The sequence below is a fragment of the Oncorhynchus gorbuscha genome, linkage group LG24, assembly GCF_021184085.1.
Source record: "Oncorhynchus gorbuscha isolate QuinsamMale2020 ecotype Even-year linkage group LG24, OgorEven_v1.0, whole genome shotgun sequence".
Classification (NCBI taxonomy): domain Eukaryota; kingdom Metazoa; phylum Chordata; class Actinopteri; order Salmoniformes; family Salmonidae; genus Oncorhynchus; species Oncorhynchus gorbuscha.
In genome coordinates this window covers 4,913,823-4,933,632 of record NC_060196.1, presented here as the reverse complement: position 1 = coordinate 4,933,632, position 19,810 = coordinate 4,913,823, and the positions used below count along the sequence as shown (strand labels likewise).

At 44.7% G+C, this 19,810-nt stretch overlaps 1 protein-coding gene across 7 annotated transcripts in view; it reads right to left on the bottom strand.

Annotated features, from left to right (window-relative positions):
• LOC124012357 (serine/threonine-protein kinase DCLK2-like) overlaps positions 1-19,810 on the bottom strand; it is a 109,500-nt gene that overhangs the window by 38,074 nt on the left and 51,616 nt on the right. For 6 of the 7 annotated variants that reach the window (XR_006834714.1, XM_046325885.1, XM_046325881.1 and 3 more), the window contains exons 3-7: positions 12,446-12,560; positions 7,046-7,153; positions 6,749-6,802; positions 5,110-5,204; positions 3,260-3,341 (exon numbers count right to left, since the gene is read on the bottom strand). Coding sequence is in view for 6 of the 7 variants with exons in the window: in XM_046325885.1 (XP_046181841.1) it covers positions 3,260-3,341; positions 5,110-5,204; positions 6,749-6,802; positions 7,046-7,153; positions 12,446-12,560 (454 nt within the window). In the remaining variant the exon portion in view is untranslated. The remainder of the gene's footprint in view (positions 1-3,259; positions 3,342-5,109; positions 5,205-6,748; positions 6,803-7,045; positions 7,154-12,445; positions 12,561-19,810) is intronic. The other variant, XM_046325882.1, reaches the window with a different exon arrangement.

The following is a 19,810-nucleotide window of genomic DNA, read 5'->3' as shown; positions in this document are numbered from 1 at the left end:
ATTTGGCGCCTTATGAATATACTGTACTCCCCAGCGTCGGAGGACCCGGAGGTGGTGGTCTCACTTGATGCCAAAAAAGCATTTGACCGCGTTGAGTGGGATTACCTAACAGCTGCCCTTTATAGATTTGGCTTTGGCCCCAAATTCATTGCGTGGATAAAGATTCTTTATTTTTCCCCCATGGCTTCGGTACGGACTAATAACGTGTCCTCTGACTATTTTCCCTTGCACCGCGGATCCAGAGAGGGTTGCCCACTCTCCCCCTTGTTGTTTGCTTTGGCAATCGAGCCTCTCACCATTGCACTACGCTCTAATGATGCCATTCAAGGCATAATCAGGGCGGGCTGGGAGCAGAAAGTCTCGCTATATGCTGACGATCTCCTTTTGTTTATCTCCAACCCAGATACCTCATTGCCACTTGCCCTATCTGTTCTTAAAAAGTTTGGATCAATCTCAGGGTACAAGCTGAATCTAGGCAAGAGTGAGCTTTTTCCGGTAAACAAGGCTACTTTAAAGTGCTCTTTTACAAGTTCTCAGTTTAGGATTGTCCGGGATCAATTCACTTACTTGGGAGTAAAAGTGACAAGGAAATATTCAAATTTGTTTCAGGAAAACTTTGTTACTCTAGCAGACAGATTGAGACAATCTTTTACTTTTTGGAATTCGCTACCCCTTTCTCTTATCGGAAGGATTAATGTCATTAAAATGAATGTGTTGCCCAAATTTGTATATTTATTTCAATGTTTACCCATTTTTATTCCAAAATCTTTTTTTATTTCACTGGATCAAACATTCATGCATTTTATTTGGGATGGCAAGGTACCACGGATTGGTAGAAAACATTTACAGAAGCCTAGGTCATTGGGGGGTTTAGCTCTACCAAATTTTCAGACATACTACTGGGCTGCAAATTTCAGAGCCGTTCTGTACTGGCTGCAGACTGATCCTACTGGCCCTAGACCACTCTGGGTCCAGATGGAGTCTGAATCGTGTAAACCTGCAGCACTTTCCTCTGTGCTGTGCTCGTCTCTCCCAGTGTCCCTAGGCAAAAGGTGTGTCAACCCAATTGTAAAGCAGTCTCTTAAAATTTGTAATCAGTTCCGTTTAGCCTTTAACCTCCGAGGCTTTTCTCTATCAGGCCCAATCAATCAGAACATTTTATTTCCTCCATCTTTGAATGATGGGGCTTTTGGCATTTGGCACTCACTAGGCCTCTCCTCACTAGCCCAATTATTCTTTGATGATACATTTGCCTCTTTTTCTCAGCTGCAGGAAAAGTTCAATCTCCCCCAATCCCACTTTTTCCGCTATCTCCAGACTAGAAACTTTGTCAGGGCTAACACACCTGGATTTCCCAATAGGCCTGCGAATACAGCTACAGAGAGCATCTTGGAGCTGAACAAGCTTCCTAGGCACGCAATTTCAGATGTATATGCAATCATTCATGACTTACAGAACCCTTCTTTGGTGCCTTTAAAGACTCGATGGGAAAATCATTTGGGGGAGGAACTTGGGGAAGACGCCTGGGAATCTGTGCTGCACAGGGTGCACTCGTCCTCTTTTAGCACTAGACACAGCCTCATTCAATTCAAGGTGGTTCACCGTATCCACTGGTCGGGGGCCAAACTTGGAAGAATATTCTCTGATTTGGATCCTACCTGTGTCAGATGTAAAGTGGAACCAGGCACACTGTTGCATATGTTTTGGGGCTGTCATAAACTGTCAGGTTTCTGGGAATTAATATTTAAATGTTTCTCTGATATATATGACACTGTTATAGATCTGTCTCCCCTTACAGCCCTTTTTGGAGTACTGCCCATAGGTACCCCCCTGTCAAGAATCCAGTCGGACACGGTTGCTTATACAACTCTTTTAGCTAGACGGCTAATACTACAGAACTGGAAGATGGCAGCTCCCCCATCTTATAAATATTGGGTGAGGGATGTGTTGTGCTCTCTGAAACTAGATAAAAAATCAAATTCGATTCACGTGGGAACCCCAAACTGTTTAATGAGGCTTGGGCTCCATTCCGGTCTTACGTTAAACAGTCCATCCTCTGATGGCATTCCAATTAATACTAAAATAGGTCTGTGACTTAAGGGTTGGAGGAGCCTCTCTCTGTGTTTTTGCTGGGGGGGCATTAAGGTCCATGTGCTTATTGATTGTGATCCGCAGATGCCTTGTTCATCTTGCCCAGGCAGAGACTGAAGTGTGAGCTTGTTTTTCCCAGTTATTTTTACACTTTGTTCACGCCTACATGAATAATCATTTTTTAATTTGAATTTTAAAGCATTGTAAAAAAACAACCTGTCCAGTGGATGGTCGGTATGTGGCCATGACTCTCTGTGAGTGGTTGCATTTCTCCACCCTTATCCCTTGACTGTTTACAGGAACAACGGTGAGGTGTTTGCTCTGTCCCTGTACTATAGATTGCCCTTTAACCTCTGTAGCCTTCTGCCTGGTATGTTTAACTTGTCTTAAGTATGGTATCTTTAAAGCTATTTTTTTATTTGTATTTTTATTTGTATTTTTTTTCTAGTTGAGTATATTATTTATATTGCTTTGTCTTGTCTATGTGTGTGTGTGTGTGTGTGTGTGTGTGTAAAACTTAATAAACAGAGTTAAAAACAAAAAAAATCATTAATTGCCCATTAACCCAGGCAGCCTAGCTCCTACCCTAGAACTAATGTCTGGCCTCTCCTAAAGAGGAAACAATATTATGCAGACACACAGCCCAAGGACGTGTTGATACCGTCTGGCTGTCTCACGCAGAAGCACACAGATTTTTTCACTTGTTCTCCGCATCACACTTCTCTGTCCCTCTGTTGTGAGTGCTGCTGTGATGCGACACGTGTCGCTGAGTAAGCAATTCTAATATAACAAAACCTGCATTGAGGCCCTAGGGGGGATTGGGGATGCATTGGGCCACGTGTTTAGGGGTGAGTGAGTGCAGGCAGGAGCTGTGAGAGTTGGCACAGAGACAGGATGACACAGGGTAAAGAGAGGAGAGGAGGAGAGAGAGGAGGAGAGGAGAAGAGGAGAACAGAAGAAGAGAAAGGAGGCGTTGACAGGGGAGTGGAAGAAGTGTAGGGAGGGGAGGAGAAAGGAGGAGAGGAGAACAGAAGAGGAAAATGGAGGAGAGGGGAGGAGAAGGGAGAGGTTGAGAGGAGAAGGGAGGGATGAGGACAGGAGTGGAGTGGCGAGGCAAGGAGGAGGAGGAGAGAACACTGAAGAAAATGTCAGAGAAGGGGACACCTACCCTCAGGACTCATGTTATAGGCCAACTCCAGACTGTGTGAAGACCCGTTCACATTGGTGGCAGACATGTGATGTGGCGGAATCTGGAAAGGAGGAGAGAAAGAAAGTAAGAGATGAAGAGAGGAGGGAAGGAGAGAAAAATAAAACAGAGGTCAGCATCCTCCCCTTTCAGCCACCACTCAAGTCAAAACCTGGACACACGCATCACCATGGCAACTATAAATATAAAAAATGGCACACACAATGGGGTTAGGGTTAGAGGTCAAGGTTGGCTGGGCACAACTGTTGGTTACGCAACTCCCAATCCAATGCTTTGTTTTGACATCAATACTAGCAGGGCGATCGAATTAGCCAGTTACATCTCCAGAGTAATACAACAGGACAGGTCCGCTTCGTAACATCGATCCAGAACGAAGCCCTGGGATCTAGGGACATTGACTAATGGTTTTGCTTTAAGTAGCATGCATTTGAAATCAAATATAGTGCCATGACAGAGTGTGTCAGGATAACTAGCCCATGGATCCCCGTAGTGTCTAATAGTGCTTCCGAGTTCTGACAGGAAACTAATACAAAACAACCCCGCAATTCAATTGTATAGTTTGGTACTTACCCTTTATATGGCTTACATTCTTCTGTTAGTTTTTTTTTCCCTCATTTCTTGTGGGTTTTTTGTTCTACTATTTTGATATTGAATACTGCATTGGGAAGGGCTAGCAAGTTAAGCATTTCACTGTACTTGTGCAGGCCTTTTGAATGTATTTCAATTGACTGATTTCCTTATATGAACTGTAACTCAGTAAAATCTTTGAAATTGTCGCATGTTGGATGTATATTTTTGTTTAGTATAGTTTGGTAAGAAAATGTTTGATATTCGACTTTATAATCCATTATTAGATAGGTAGCTCAATGGAAAGATAGAAGACGATTCTACAAAAACACGTCTCTTCTGTAATTGCTCTTACAGTTCTCCATTCTGTGGACGTTGTGTGCCTACCCAAACTCAAAAGAAAGTGAGCAGGTATGTATATCACTGTGTTAATTATGCATTTGGCGTAAAATAAGTGTTTTTCTGCCCTTCAGAACAGTACAGGGTGTTAAGAACGATCTTAATGGATAGGCCTCCCCTACTGTCACTTATCAGTCAGGGAAAGAGGAAACACAAACTTTAATGGATCGAAATGATGACCATTGTTGAAAATAATGAATAACTTGACGAGAGGCTTTTTCCAAAAGAGAGAGCTGTGATGGCTGTTTGAATAGGTTATATGAGTTATTATAAGACTCCTTTTTCAAGCATTCTTGGCTTTCACATGAGACAGAATCCGCCAAGTCATCTCAGTAATCTTTTCAATTATGGAAGAGAAGCTCTTTCAACACTTCTAGAAGTACACGAACCATAAGGCTTATTTCTGTTACCTGGACTAGAAAACTGTATGCATTATTTAGTACGCTATCTAAAGGAGGAATCTCAAGCTGAAACACCTTTGAACTGGGTGGATTACATCATCAATCTTTCTTTTTAATTTGTTACTTTGTGATGTCTTTCAGAGTAACTAAGTTATATCAAACGTTATGGACCTGCCAAGTAAACATGGTGTAGGTGTTGCCAAACTGTAATAATCATCTAGAGAACGTTTAAGTGCTGTTGTCCCCACTGTCAACAGATTCAAGTGTTCTGGCCAACCACTATTCCTGATCTAATGCACTTGAGCTTAAATCATTTGCTACTATATGGTTATTTATAGCATATCACTCTTCCTATACAGGTATATACAGTACAATATAATTATCTGGAGATTATAGGTGGTGTGTGTGTGTGAGACACGGTGTGTGTGTGTGTGAGAGACTTACCTTGAAGCTGTGTATACTGCGGGGGCTGGTGGGGGAGGAGCTGTTGGATTTGGTGGACTTGGGGGTGGAGATCGTACTGCTGGGGACACCATTGACTGGAGAGGAGCGAGAGAGAGAAAAGAGGGAAGGAGAGAGGGAGGAAGCCATAGTAAGACAATGATAGGGCGAGGGCTGGCCCAACAGGATGTGCTGATGTGGGAAGGGCAAACGAGAGAGGAAGTCCTTTTTCCTTTGGAGAGATGTGGCTCTTTAAAAGTGTATAACTGTTATTACATTGTGTATTCTATTTTTCTTAATTTCTTTGAACACTAAAGGAAATGCCTCTATCACAGGAAGTGATATACGATAGGGCAGGAAATCCATTTGTGACACAACAAAGTTCACTTTGAATGGGTTTACTTTCACTGAGTTGACAAAGCTCTGTACTAGCATATCTCCAGATCGCCGAGTGCTAGATTTTCATCAGGTGTAGTATGGCGTTTCGTGTCTAGAACTGTGTGTGACTGTCCAACTTCCTGTCCGGTCCCCTGTGGGGGGAAGCAGGTTGTGTTTGGCTCCAGCAGACAGACACGCAGGGTCACCCCAGGTGCCTCCGCAGGCTGCCTGGATAATCTGTCTGCAGCTAAGGCCACACGAAAGCTATGACCCTGAGGGTTCAAGGGTACCTCAAGCAGCCTACCTCCAGGGACCTCCCTGTGTCACAAAAAGTCCTCTCCTCAAACAACAGGGCCTTTCTTTGGAGAAGTCGGCTGTATTGGTAATGGTAGTGTATTTCTGTGAAAGACCTCATCTGCCACACACTCTAGGTTCTTGGCAGGTACACTGCCACACGCTGTACCCGTTCCCTGAGACAACCAATCTGGACCTGCGAATAGCAATCAGAAGCACCAATACAGTACAGCACCTACTAGGGAATGTGATGCCAGACAGACAACTGATGTGATTATTCAATTCAATTAGAAGGGCTCAGTGAAAGCAGCTGAAGACTAAAGCACTGAGACTAATTTAGTACATGGGTTTGTATCAGCCGGTCCTGCACCAGTCTGTGCTCAGATTAGATACATACTGTAGAAGCCAGAGAGAGTTTCTGGGCCAGGAAGAGAGGAGAGAGAAAAATAGAGAGTGAAAAAGAGAGAGAGAGCAAGAGCCAGAGAAAGAGAGAGGGAGAAAGAGAGAGCGATATCCAGAGATCTTTAAATAGTCTTGGGTCAGGGTGGCAGGCCAGGGAGGTCCACAGTGGAGCAGAGCTCCTTCAGAGTAATTGATGGCACTTCCCTACACAGCAGGAGTCTGGCTGACATTACAATATACTGTACTGAAAGAGACTAACTGGACCTCTCACAGGGCCCCGTCAGCCACAAGGTCAACCTTAGGCCACGGGTGCACTGACCAAGACTCCAAGCAGTCAGGAACTTCAAATGGGTTTAACTGGTGCCCTCTCTGAGAAAGACTTGTGTAGTGATTATTGTTAACATATTGTAGAGATGATTAAGGCCAGGAGTTATTCTTGGTTAGGCTTCATGCTCAGGGGAAAACTCAAGGTCCTAGTAATGATAGCTGGCTAGATGAAAATGAGTGGTTTGTTTTGGTTGGGTAATGGGCCAATAGAGTGGGCAGTGCAGGATGTCAACAGGCTTACCTGGGGATTTAACAGGAGACTGGCTACTGGTGGAGTAATAGATTGGTCTTCTTACTGCAGAGAGAAATACAGTTTTACAGCTCAAGGTTTCAAAGTCCAACTTAAAGCCTCAAAATCAATTTTTACCTGAGCTTAAGATAAGTGTTCGGTAATTGGCCATATGGCCTGAAGCCTGCCAAAATCCTGAGACTCTTTTTGAGGTGATTACACTAGTTAGTGTCAGATGAAAATCAGTTACTCAGTCCATCACCCAAGAACTGTGTGTGTGTTTGTGTGTACGTGCATGCATGTGTATACCTATGCCCGGGGACTTGATACGGCGTGAGAGTCCAGGGCTCTTGCTCCCAGCAGCCCTTGTTGGAGTGGGCGAGCGAGCAGAGTATGAGGACTTGAGCACCCGGCATTCTGTGAAGACAACACACACAGGGTTAAAACCACACACACACACACACACGGACACCGTCACACACACCGACCTCATTTCCTATCTAGCACAATTCAATACAGTTCCCAGTGTTCCAGTCAAACTATTTTAAAATAGCTCCAGCTAGGAACTAGCTCTATAATATAATTGGCTCTCTTTGAGAAAGCATTAAGTAGGGAGTGTTCAAGAAGTTAAGAATGTTTCATTCACGCAGAGAGCTTTCCACAAAAAAAAAACTCAGTTAAGCATTTGCTTTTTCCAAACGAACACCACATGTGCAGTCGTCTGTGGCTCTGTGCGCTCCAAAACTCCATGAAAAATGCACAAGCTGTGGTAATTACGCTATCGTGTTTGCTGCCTGCTGCGCTGCTACCAATGCTGTTGTGTTAGTAGCATTTCACAGAGGTGCGTACACCAGCTGACAGAGCTGCGCTGCTACCAATGCTGTTGTGTTAGTAGCATTTCACAGAGGTGCGTACACCAGCTGACAGAGCTGCGCTGCTACCAATGCTGTTGTTTTAGTAGCATTTCACAGAGGTGCACACACCAGCTGACAGAGCTGCGCTGCTACCAATGCTGTTGTTTTAGTAGCGTTTCACAGAGGTGCGTACACCAGCTGACAGAGCTGCGCTGCTACCAATGCTGTTGTGTTAGTAGCGTTTCACAGAGGTGCGTACACCAGCTGACAGAGCTGCGCTGCTACCAATGCTGTTGTGTTAGTAGCGTTTCACAGAGGTGCGTACACCAGCTGACAGAGCTGCGCTGCTACCAATGCTGTTGTGTTAGTAGCATTTCACAGAGGTGCGCACACCAGCTGACAGAGCTGCGCTGCTACCAATGCTGTTGTGTTAGTAGCGTTTCACAGAGGTGCGTACACCAGCTGACAGAGCTGCGCTGCTACCAATGCTGTTGTGTTAGTAGCGTTTCACAGAGGTGCGTACACCAGCTGACAGAGCTGCGCTGCTACCAATGCTGTTGTGTTAGTAGCGTTTCACAGAGGTGCGTACACCAGCTGACAGAGCTGCGCTGCTACCAATGCTGTTGTGTTAGTAGCGTTTCACAGAGGTGCGTACACCAGCTGACAGAGGTGCGTACACCAGCTGACAGAGCTGCGCTGCTACCAATGCTGTTGTGTTAGTAGCATTTCACAGAGGTGCGTACACCAGCTGACAGAGCTGCGCACACCAGCTGACAGAGCTGCGCTGCTACCAATGCTGTTGTGTTAGTAGCGTTTCACAGAGGTGCGTACACCAGCTGACAGAGCTGCGCTGCTACCAATGCTGTTGTGTTAGTAGCGTTTCACAGAGGTGCGTACACCAGCTGACAGAGCTGCGCTGCTGGAGCAGTAGGTGTCGGGGTAACGAGGTTGGTGGTTCAACCGTTTTAGTGGTGTTTCACAGACACATAAAACAGTGGAGGCTGCTGAGGGGAGGACGGCTCATAATAATGGCTGGAACCGAGTGAATGGAATAGTATCAAACACATGGAAACCACGTGTTCAATGTATTTGATACCATTCCACTGATCCCTCTTCAGCCGATACCACGAGCCCCATCCTCCCCAATTAAGGTGCCACCTGTGATACAGAGTTGTTTTAGCAGCGTTGACGACAGAGCGAGCTGCGTTCAGGAGCAGCATATGACTGGTTACTGTAATGACACTAGTGGTTAAACTGTCTGGGTTTATGTCAGATGCTGTTAATTGGGGGGTGTTACAGTGTTAAACGCTATTATGACACCATGAACACAGAGGAGGTACCAACCAGCTGTGGCCAATTGGAGACAAATGATTCCCTATGAAAGTGGTCGTGACCCAAGCCTGTTATTGGAGCAGACCCCAGGTGCGATTCAGTTTACTACGATGCTAGCTACTTTACCATGCAAGTTTGTTGACTTGCAGTGTTGACTTTTTATATCGTTCCCTAAACCGTGTTTGGATTTGATACTGTTCTCCACAATTGAGTCTGACAGTACAACAGCCCCTTGGGACTCCTGTAAGACACCGTGCAAAGACTTAGCAGCTGAAAAGAGGTACCTAGAGCAAACACTTGTTTTTGAGAAGACCTAATTCTTCAAATGGAGCCTGGCAGGAGAAGTAGGACAAGGAAGCGCTAAAACAACTGAAGAACAGATTCAGCTGAAGAAACTAAACACTCATCGTTAGAACAAACAGTGTTTACACCTGTGTGTGTGTGTGTGTGTGTGTGTGTGTGTGTGTGTGTGTGTGTGTGTGTGTGTGTGTGTGTGTGTGTGTGTGTGTGTGTGTGTGTGTGTGTGTGTGTGTGTGTGTGTGTGTGTGTGTGTGTGTGTGTGTGTGTGTGTGTGTGTGTGTGTGTGTGTGTGTGTGTTAAAGATGCACTATGCGAAATCACTCTGCCATTTCCTTGTTGCTAACATTCTAATTGTTTGCCTAGTTTCTGTTTATGTATCCAAAAAGTGACATATTGCAGCTTTAAATGTTATGTTACAGGAGCAACACTAAGAAAACAGGATGTAGCTAGAACATTGGGAATAGTTTGGTGAAGTGTCTGAAATAAGCCTGTTTGGATTTTATATACAGTACATCCTGTCTCCACCTTATCTAGCACAGAGGATAGGGGACTGCAGAAGAGTTGTACTGACATCAGCCTGCTTAAGATAACAATGGGTTAGCTATGGACTAAAGAGGCTATATCCTGCTGCAGTAGGGGGGTATCGCTGCGGACATCTTTTAAGTGATTTTCAAGAACGTCTTCTTCTCAATACAGGGATGGTACATATTCATATAATGACAGTCACTGAAGAACCCTGGAATGGAATGAACTACTACAACTACTCCCTACAAAATGTGACTGCAGCCACTTTCCCCTACAGAAGGCAGGCATCTGTGTGTTCAGACCGATAGTCTCACACATACTGTAATCAATAGTTTCCTTCTCTTGGAGGAGAGGAATGATTTCAGATATTGAGTGATGATCACACTATGCTAGAGTCATGATTAAGCATCACGAGTCACCGGAACCACTTTCAGAACAATTATGAGACTCATTCAACTGAGAAAATTAACGTTCACTATTCTGTGGTTGACAGATAATTATCATGTTACACCATTCAGACACACTCCATCCTGACTTCTAGTATGAAAAGGGAAAAGTGGTTTGGCATTGACATCTCTTTAGGGAATTTACACTATACTATTAGAGACATAGTCTGCTAAGCTAAGGCTAGCTTTTTTTGCATCCTGTAGTACTAACTCAAAAAAGTTCTGGGACACTGTAAAGTCCATGGAGAATAAGAGCACCTCCTCCCAGCTGCCCACTGCACTGAGGCTAGGAAACACTGTTACCAGCGATAAATCCACTGTAATTGAGAATTTCAATAAGCATTTCTCTACGGCTGGCCAAGCGCTCCACCTGGCTACCCCTACCCCGGTCAACTGCCAGGCACTCTCCACAGCAATCCGCCTAAGCCCCACCATTTCTCCTTCACCCAAATCCAGATAGCTGATGTTATGAAAGAGCTGCAAAATCTGGACCCCTACAAATCAGCCGGGCTAGACAATCTGGACCCTCTCTTTCTAAAATTATCTGCTGCAATTGTTGCAACCCCTATTTACTAGCCTGTTCAACCTCTCTTTCGTATCGTCTGAGATTCCCAAAGATTGGAAAGCTGCCGCGGTCATCCCCCTCTTCAAAGGGGGTGACACTCCAGACCCAAACTACTACAGACCTGTATATCTATCCTACCCTGTCTTTCTAAGGTCTTCGCAAACCAAGTTAACAAACTTACCGACCATTTCGAATCCCGTACCATCTCCGCTATGCAATCTGGTTTCAGAGCTGGTCATGGGTGCACCTCAGCCACGCTCAAGGTCCTAAACGATATCATAACCGCCATCGATAAGAGACATTACTGTGCAGCCGTATTCATCGACCTGGCCAAGGCTTTCGACTCTGTCAATTACCACATCCTCATCGGCAGTCTCGACGGCCTTGGTTTCTCAAATGATTGCCTCGCCTGGTTTACCAACTACTTCTCTGATAGAGTTCAGTGTGTCAAATCGGAGGGCCTGTTGTCCGGACCTCTGACAGTCTCTATGGGTGTGCCACAGGGTTCAATTCTCAGGCCGACTCTCTTTTCTGTATACACCAATGATGTTGCTCTAGCTGCTGGTGATTATCTGATCCACCTCTACGTAGACGACACCATTCTGTATACTTCTGGCACCTCTTTGGACACTGTGTTAACTAACCTCCAGACGAGCTTCAATGCCATACATCTCTCCTTCCGTGGCCTCCAACTGCTCTTAAACGCAAGTAAAACGAAATGCATGCTATTCAATCGATCACTGCCCGCACCTGCATCACTACTCTGGACGGCTCTAACTTAGAATATGTGGACAATTACAAATACCTGGGTCTCTGGCTAGACTGTAAACTCTCCTTCACTCATGCTGCCAAACATACCCTCGTAAAACTGACCATCCTACCGATCCTCGACTTCGGTGATGTCATCTATAAAATAGCCTCCAACACTCTACTCAACAAACTGGATGCAGTCTATCACAGTGCCATCCGTTTTGTCACCAAAGCCCCATACACTACCCACCATACTGTATTTATTTATTTATTTATCTTGCTCCTTTGCACCCCAGTATCTCTACTTGCACATTCATCTTCTGCCGATCTACCATTCCAGTGTTTAATTGCTATATTGTAATTACTTCGCCACCATGGCCTATTTATTTTCTTAACTTACCTCATTTGCACTCACTGTATATAGACTTTTTGTTTTCTTTTGTTCTACTGTATTATTGACTATGTTTTGTTTATTCCATGTGTAACTCTGTGTTGTTGTATGTGTCGAATTGCTACGCTTTATCTTGGCCAGGTCGCAGTTGCAAATGAGAACTTGTTCTCAACTAGCCTACCTGGTTAAATAAAGGTAAAATATATATATATGTATCTTTTAAACAGAAAGGAGGGGTGAGTCCAAAATGGCAACCTATTCCCAATAGAGTACACTTCTTTTCACCAGAGCCCTATAGAGGCTCTATATGGAATAGTGTGCAATTTTTATGACCTTTATTTAACCAGGAAGTCCCATTGGGGTCAGAAGACCTGGTGTGTCCCACACACCCTATGAAGGAAATAGGAAGGAAAGAGAGAGGAAAGGGTTGGGACAGAGAGGCCATAGAAATATAGACACTAGAACAGGAATCTACATCTATTTATATGAGAGAGACCAATGTTTCACAACATACAGGTGATGTTAGATTTAGTTAGTCAGGCCTACCAGAATCCTTACCACTGTGATCCAACAGGAAGTCATCCTGCGCGTAGCGGTACTTCTCTGGGCCGCACGCGATGAACACGTCGTCCTCGCCAAAGAAGTCCTGGAGACAGGTGGTCTGGGGAGAGGGGAAGAAGGAGAAAGAGTGATATGTGCAGAGGAAGGTAAGCTCGAAGAGGAATCATGTGTCGGTCCTTGAGTTTAGAGGAAAAACTCTGGGCACTAGTTATAAAAATATTATGGGCCCTCGCAAGACAGCTTCTAAAAGGTGTGTCTAATGGGGTGTACCCATACCATGCATCTCTGTGGAGATCCAACTCGTTTCCTTTGTGGAAACGGTAGCTCATCCACCATTTAATATGCAGACAGAAGCCGAATGGGAATCAAATAGTTTCACACCCCATTGTAATCACTATTGCATAATCTGTGTGTGAACATCCCACTCTCCGGGACATAGTCTTTCAGATGATTCTACTAAACATCACCATTAGATTAGAGCTGGATCCCACTCTCTGGGACATAGTCTTCAGATGATTCTACTAAACATCACCATTAGATTAGAGCTGGATCCCACTCTCTGGGACATAGTCTTCAGATGATTCTACTAAACATCACCATTAGATTAGAGCTGGATCCCACTCTCTGGGACATAGTCTTCAGATGATTCTACTAAACATCACCATTAGATTAGAGCTGGATACTCTCTGGGAGTCTTCAGATGATTCTACTAAACATCACCATTAGATTAGAGCTGGATCCCACTCTCTGGGACAGTCTTTCAGATGATTCTACTAAACATCACCATTAGATTAGAGCTGGATCCCACTCTCTGGGACATAGTCTTCAGATGATTCTACTAAACATCACCATTAGATTAGAGCTGGATCCCACTCTCTGGGACATAGTCTTTCAGATGATTCTACTAAACATCACCATTAGATTAGAGCTGGATCCCACTCTCTGGGAGTCTTTCAGATGATTCTACTAAACATCACCATTAGATTAGAGCTGGACTCTCTGGGACATAGTCTTCAGATGATTCTACTAAACATCACCATTAGATTAGAGCTGGATCCCACTCTCTGGGACATAGTCTTTCAGATGATTCTACTAAACATCACCATTAGATTAGAGCTGGATCCCACTCTCTGGGACATAGTCTTCAGATGATTCTACTAAACATCACCATTAGATTAGAGCTGGATCCCACTCTCTGGGACATAGTCTTCAGATGATTCTACTAAACATCACCATTAGATTAGAGCTGGATCCCACTCTCTGGGACAGTCTTTCAGATGATTCTACTAAACATCACCATTAGATTAGAGCTGGATCCCACTCTCTGGGACAGTCTTTCAGATGATTCTACTAAACATCACCATTAGATTAGAGCTGGATCCCACTCTCTGGGACAGTCTTTCAGATGATTCTACTAAACATCACCATTAGATTAGAGCTGGATCCCACTCTCTGGGACATAGTCTTCAGATGATTCTACTAAACATCACCATTAGATTAGAGCTGGATCCCACTCTCTGGGACATAGTCTTCAGATGATTCTACTAAACATCACCATTAGATAAGAGCTGGATCCCACTCTCTGGGACAGTCTTTCAGATGATTCTACTAAACATCACCATTAGATTAGAGCTGGATCCCACTCTCTGGGACAGTCTTTCAGATGTTTCTACTAAACATCACCATTAGATTAGAGCTGGATCCCACTCTCTGGGACATAGTCTTTCAGATGATTCTACTAAACATCACCATTAGATTAGAGCTGGATCCCACTCTGGTAGAACTGGAGGAGAAGAAGGGGCAATTATTATAATACATGTCATGTTGCTGAAGGATGTCTGTGCTATTTCATTATTTTCTGTGCATCACTGTGTGTGTGTGTGTGTGTGTGTGTGTGTGTGTGTGTGTGTGTGTGTGTGTGTGTGTGTGTGTGTGTGTGTGTGTGTGTGTGTGTGTGTGTGTGTGTGTGTGTGTGTGTGTGTGTGTGTGTGTGTGTGTGTGTGTGTGTGTGTGTGTGTGTGTGTGTGTGTGTGTGTGTGTGTGTTGCTACATGCTGACGGCTCGCTCGAACAGCCCAATTAAAATCTGTCTGTGATGTGATAGCTCTTTCATGGTTGCTAAGCTCAGTGCCACAATGGACGAGGCAACACTTTACAGCTTATAGCAAAGAGCTGAGGGTCAAAACATCACAACAATAATGTACTGCAGAGTCTAAATACACTGTCATGTGAGGAAATCACTGCAGCAAGCATCTGTTGCGTAGGCCCTTTCTTTATCTCTCTCTCTTTCACCTCTTTCACCTCTCCATTGTGTCTTCTCTCCACCTCCACATGAATCTTGCCCTGGAGGCAGCTCTGCAAATTGGTCACTAGCTGGCACATGATTCTAAACCTAACCTTAACCACACTGCTAACCCTAATGCCTAACCCTAACCGTACATTCATTTTGACTTGCAGCTGGCCCATCTAGCAGACATCTCTCAGTTCTGCCTCCAGGGCAAGATTCATGACAATAAACATCAACCTGCCTTCCACCTCTCCTTTCTCTCATGTAATATCTATAGCTACCATGATTTAATCACACAAAGCAGAGGGAGTTGCGCCTACATTACTTATCCACACACACACACACACACACACACACACACACACACACACACACACACACACACACACACACACACACACACACACACACACACACACACACACACACACACACACACACACACACACACACACACACACACACACACACACACACACACACACACACACACCTCTGCATTACTGTGATGGTGTGCATTCAGCCCAGGCAGGCAGGGAGAATCAGTGGGTGGACAGGCAGGAAGGGGATTCCTTTATCATCATCATCATCATCATCATCATCATCTCACCCCCACACATCCCACTCATACCCTGGGAGAGGGGAGAGAGGGTTGACTGGTTGGAGCCAGTTAGGTAGGCAGATGGGACAGCCACAGAAGCTTGGGGGTTGAGGCAGTGGAAGAGGGACTGTGTGTGGTGGGCCTGGACTCTGGAGCAGATGGAGAGCAGTCTGTTGGAGGACCTTCTCTCTCAGGACTGCAGATTTATACATTTCCCAACTCAAAACAGCAACAGCCATCATAACACATTGACCAAAATCCTCTTCCAATACAGATTCCAAATCTCCTCCATCCCCACACATCATTTTTAGGGCTCAGTCAGAAACTCTGTCATACTGGCTTAATACATGAATGGATGACTTGACTTGGCAGTGTGTTGTGAGGCAAAATATAAATCAATAGCCATTGGAGGCTGAGAGAGACAAACAGACAGAGACAGGAGACAGAGAGGAGACAGAGAGAGATAAACAGAGACACAGAGAGAGATAAACAGAGACACAGAGAGAGATAAACAGAGACAGAGAGAGATAAACAGAGACAGAGAGAGATAAACAGAGAGAGATAAACAGAGAGAGATAAACAGAGAGAGATAAACAGAGACAGAGAGAGATAAACAGAGACAACGAGATAAACAGAGACAGAGAGAGATAAACAGAGACACAGAGAGAGATAAACAGAGACAGAGAGAGATAAACAGAGACAGAGAGAGATAAACAGAGACAACGAGAGAGATAAACAGAGACACAGAGAGAGATAAACAGAGACAGAGAGAGATAAACAGAGACAGAGAGAGATAAACAGAGACAACGAGATAAACAGAGACAGAGAGAGATAAACAGAGACAGAGAGAGATAAACAGAGACAGAGAGAGATAAACAGAGACAGAGAGAGATAAACAGAGACAGAGAGATAAACAGAGACAGAGAGAAACAGAGACAGAGACAGATAAACAGAGACAGATAAACAGAGACAGAGAGAGATAAACAGAGACAGATAAACAGAGACAGAGAGAGAAACAGAGACAGAGAGAGATAAACAGAGACAGAGAGAGATAAACAGAGACAGAGAGATAAACAGAGACAGAGAGATAAACAGAGAGAGAGATAAACAGAGACAGAGAGAGATAAACAGAGAGAGATAAACAGAGACAGCGAGAGATAAACTAGAGACAGAGAGAGATAAACAGAGACAGAGAGAGATAAACAGAGACAGAGAGAGATAAACAGAGACAGAGAGAGATAAACAGAGACAGAGAGTGGTGAGGTGAGGAGGCGTGTGTGTTTGGCAGGCAGTGGCTCTTGGGTGGCATAGCTGAAATGGCTGCCATTCCTCAGCCGGGATCACTCACACTGAGCAGCTGATAACCCGGACAACCAGCCATATGTTGGCATCGTCATGGCGACGGCTTTAAGACCGGGAGCAGTAGACATTGTTCGAACACTCCAGCTGCCTTTGATGACCTTTCCCATTGGATGAATGCCTTCACAACACATATGTAACCTACAGGTTACTGATCCTATGAGATGTGATACTGTACATCCACCATGGATTAAGTCCAGTACCATGAGTACATTGTTAATGAAAAGGACAAACCATATGAGCTAATGTCGCTAAGCTGCTCAATGGTACTGCCAAGTATTAGTATTTTACTAGGATTCCCATTAGCTGCTGCTAACACAGCAAATACTCTCCCTGGGATCCACACCAAACACACTACAGACTCACAGTGACACATCAAATATTCTCAGAATCTAATGCCATAAGCATAAGCTGACATAACAGTGAAGTTCAGAACAGTGCAGATCTAGGGTTAGAAAAGTCAGTAGTTTTCCATCCATCCAGGGCTGAGCTCTGTACAGTCCAGACAGTCTGCATTATGGGGACACAGTACAGCGTGTGACAGAGTCTGCATTATGAGGACACGGTGTGTGACAGCCAGAAGCCTCAGACTGCTGAGGTGGCCTTGTCACTGTGTCCCCTGCCAGTGGTGATGACACCAGCAGGCAGGACAGGAGACGTTGGTGACGGTGGTGGTGGGGGTCTGGAAAAGCAATACGACACTAAAATGGGTACAGTACACAACACAAGCCCAACACTTTTCACTTTCACACTGACGGTTGACAATTTGACCACAAAAGAGACTCTAGTTAGTCTCTTCTGAATTCACCTTTCAGTTGTCAGAGAGGAGAGTGAATTAGACAGGGTCATTTTGTATCGCCCCTGGAAACGGTTGCCCGTTTGATTGCCACCTGGGAAACCACTGTGGCGAACCCACAGTGTGGCGATGTGATTGTCCAGGAGGCTTCAGGCCTGGCTACCATCGTGGCAGCCTCCCGGAGGCTGAATAGGACTACTGTAGATCACTGTGGGTCATTTAAGATGGCCTGTGGTTCTCAGGAGGCCAAGGGCAGATGGAGATAAGGGGGATACACTCACAGGGTTTTTGGAAAGAAAGAGAGGTATAAGAAAGAAGGCATAAGAGAGGTCTTTAAACAAAGCTCGCCAGCTTGCACAGTCCCAATTTTGCCGATCAGATCCTTTGGAGAGCATCCTCTCTAAGTGCATACTGAGGCCACGGTACCGTCTGGGGGAATAGTAGAGAACAGATTAATAAGGCAGGATAAGGATGTCAGACCTCATCGTCCATCTTGCTGTTTGTGTTCCTTGACAACCGCTGCCAGGATCAACAACAGCCAATGGCACACAGACCCTGTCAGGTTGAATTAGTCCTATCAGGGAGATTACTCGTTTGGGGGAGGGGGGGGATCTTGTGGCTGTGTGTCTTTGGGGTGTGTGTCTATCTTATGTGTGTGTCTGTGTTTCTTTGGGGTGACATCTGTAACCTCAGTTTGCCTGCCCATCTCACACATTTCTTCTAAATTGGACCTTTCCTTGTTCTCCGTCTATCCCTCTCTGGTCTCCCCATCTCTCCTATTCTGCCCAGCAACCCAGCAACAGAGAGAAATATGGGTTGAGGACTTGGGGGGCAAAACACACCCCCTAAAACTGCTGTTGTGTGAGAAAGTCAGAGCTAAAATATCTGACTTGATGTTTAATTAACGACTGTTTACTAGTGGTTCAATTATGAGGTTGGCATTTAGATCAACAATGGGTTGTTCCTATGAGGATATTGATGTGAAAAATCCATCATTGTTAGGCTCATGCTCTGGGCTATAAAAGAACAATTTAAACAGATTAAAACATTCAGGATGATGTTATTACTTTCTAGAAGACAGCATGTTTGGAAAACCATCAACAAAAAAAGACATTGCTCATCCTAATTTCTGAATTCCATTCTTTTAGATGTGTGTGTATTGTTAGACACTACTGTACTGTTGGAGCTAGAGAAACAAGTATTTTGCTACACTCGCAATAGCATCTGCTAGATATGTGTATGCAACCAATACAATTTGATTTGACATTGATGTGAGCTACAATGTCCCTTTCACCCAATGGAGAATTGGGCTAAATTATCCCCGAAAGGGACGTGGACTCTGACTGAACTGACAGATGTGAAGGCCATTGAGCTAACAACCACTGTGGGACAGAAAGAAGCCTACCCAGCTCTCATACAGGACAAACAGAACATCACAAGACCTTTTGTGTCTTGAAACGGAGCTGGAATGTCATCACTCTTTCACAGAGAAAAAGATACTCATCAACTGAAAAGCAAGACAGCGGTTCTCATAAAAGGTGAGAGTAGACTAGGATACAGCTCCTGATCGTTGCTTACTTCCCTTTCCATAATGAAGGTGGTAGCAGGTCGATTAGTGGGTGTATTCTGAGGCGCTGCAGTGGGAGTGAGGATGAAAATAGAGACCCCCATCATCATCATCACAGGCCTGACAGCCCAATCGCTGTAATCATTGGGTGGAAGGGTGACAGTAATAAGAGGGTAAGAGGGGGTGGGATCTCCCAGAATGGAGGAGAGAGGGAGTGAAGAAAGAGAGATGGTTTGGGAGAGAGAGCTGGTTTATGCAGGAGAGATGAGAAAGGAGGGGGGGGGGTAGTTTAGAAGGAGCGAGAGAGGGGGAAACTCTGTGCCTGCTGCCTTCAGCAAGGTCATAGTAGCGTATTGCACCATGGAACAGGAGTCAGGACAGAGTGCATTGTGGGATATTGGAGTTGTCCTCACACGGGTTATCAACTATTCAGAGCCCTAGGCTACACACCATAAGTACGAACATGCAAATGAATCCTACTCATTCCAAATGTATGAAAACTGTATTCCTCTTTTTAAGACTGATGAGCTAGTTAGTTACTCTACGGTGTAGGATACGTAAACTGTTGCTTAATCTGTGAGTGGCATGTAGACTACTGGTAGACTACTGGACAATTATTTTAGATTAGAGTGGCAACTCTACTCCATCCTGTTAGACAACCAGCCTTTGACGAGACGGATGGAGAGGAAAAACACAGAGCTAGGGGGAGAAATTAAGCTCATCATTAGCTAGCCGCGCTGA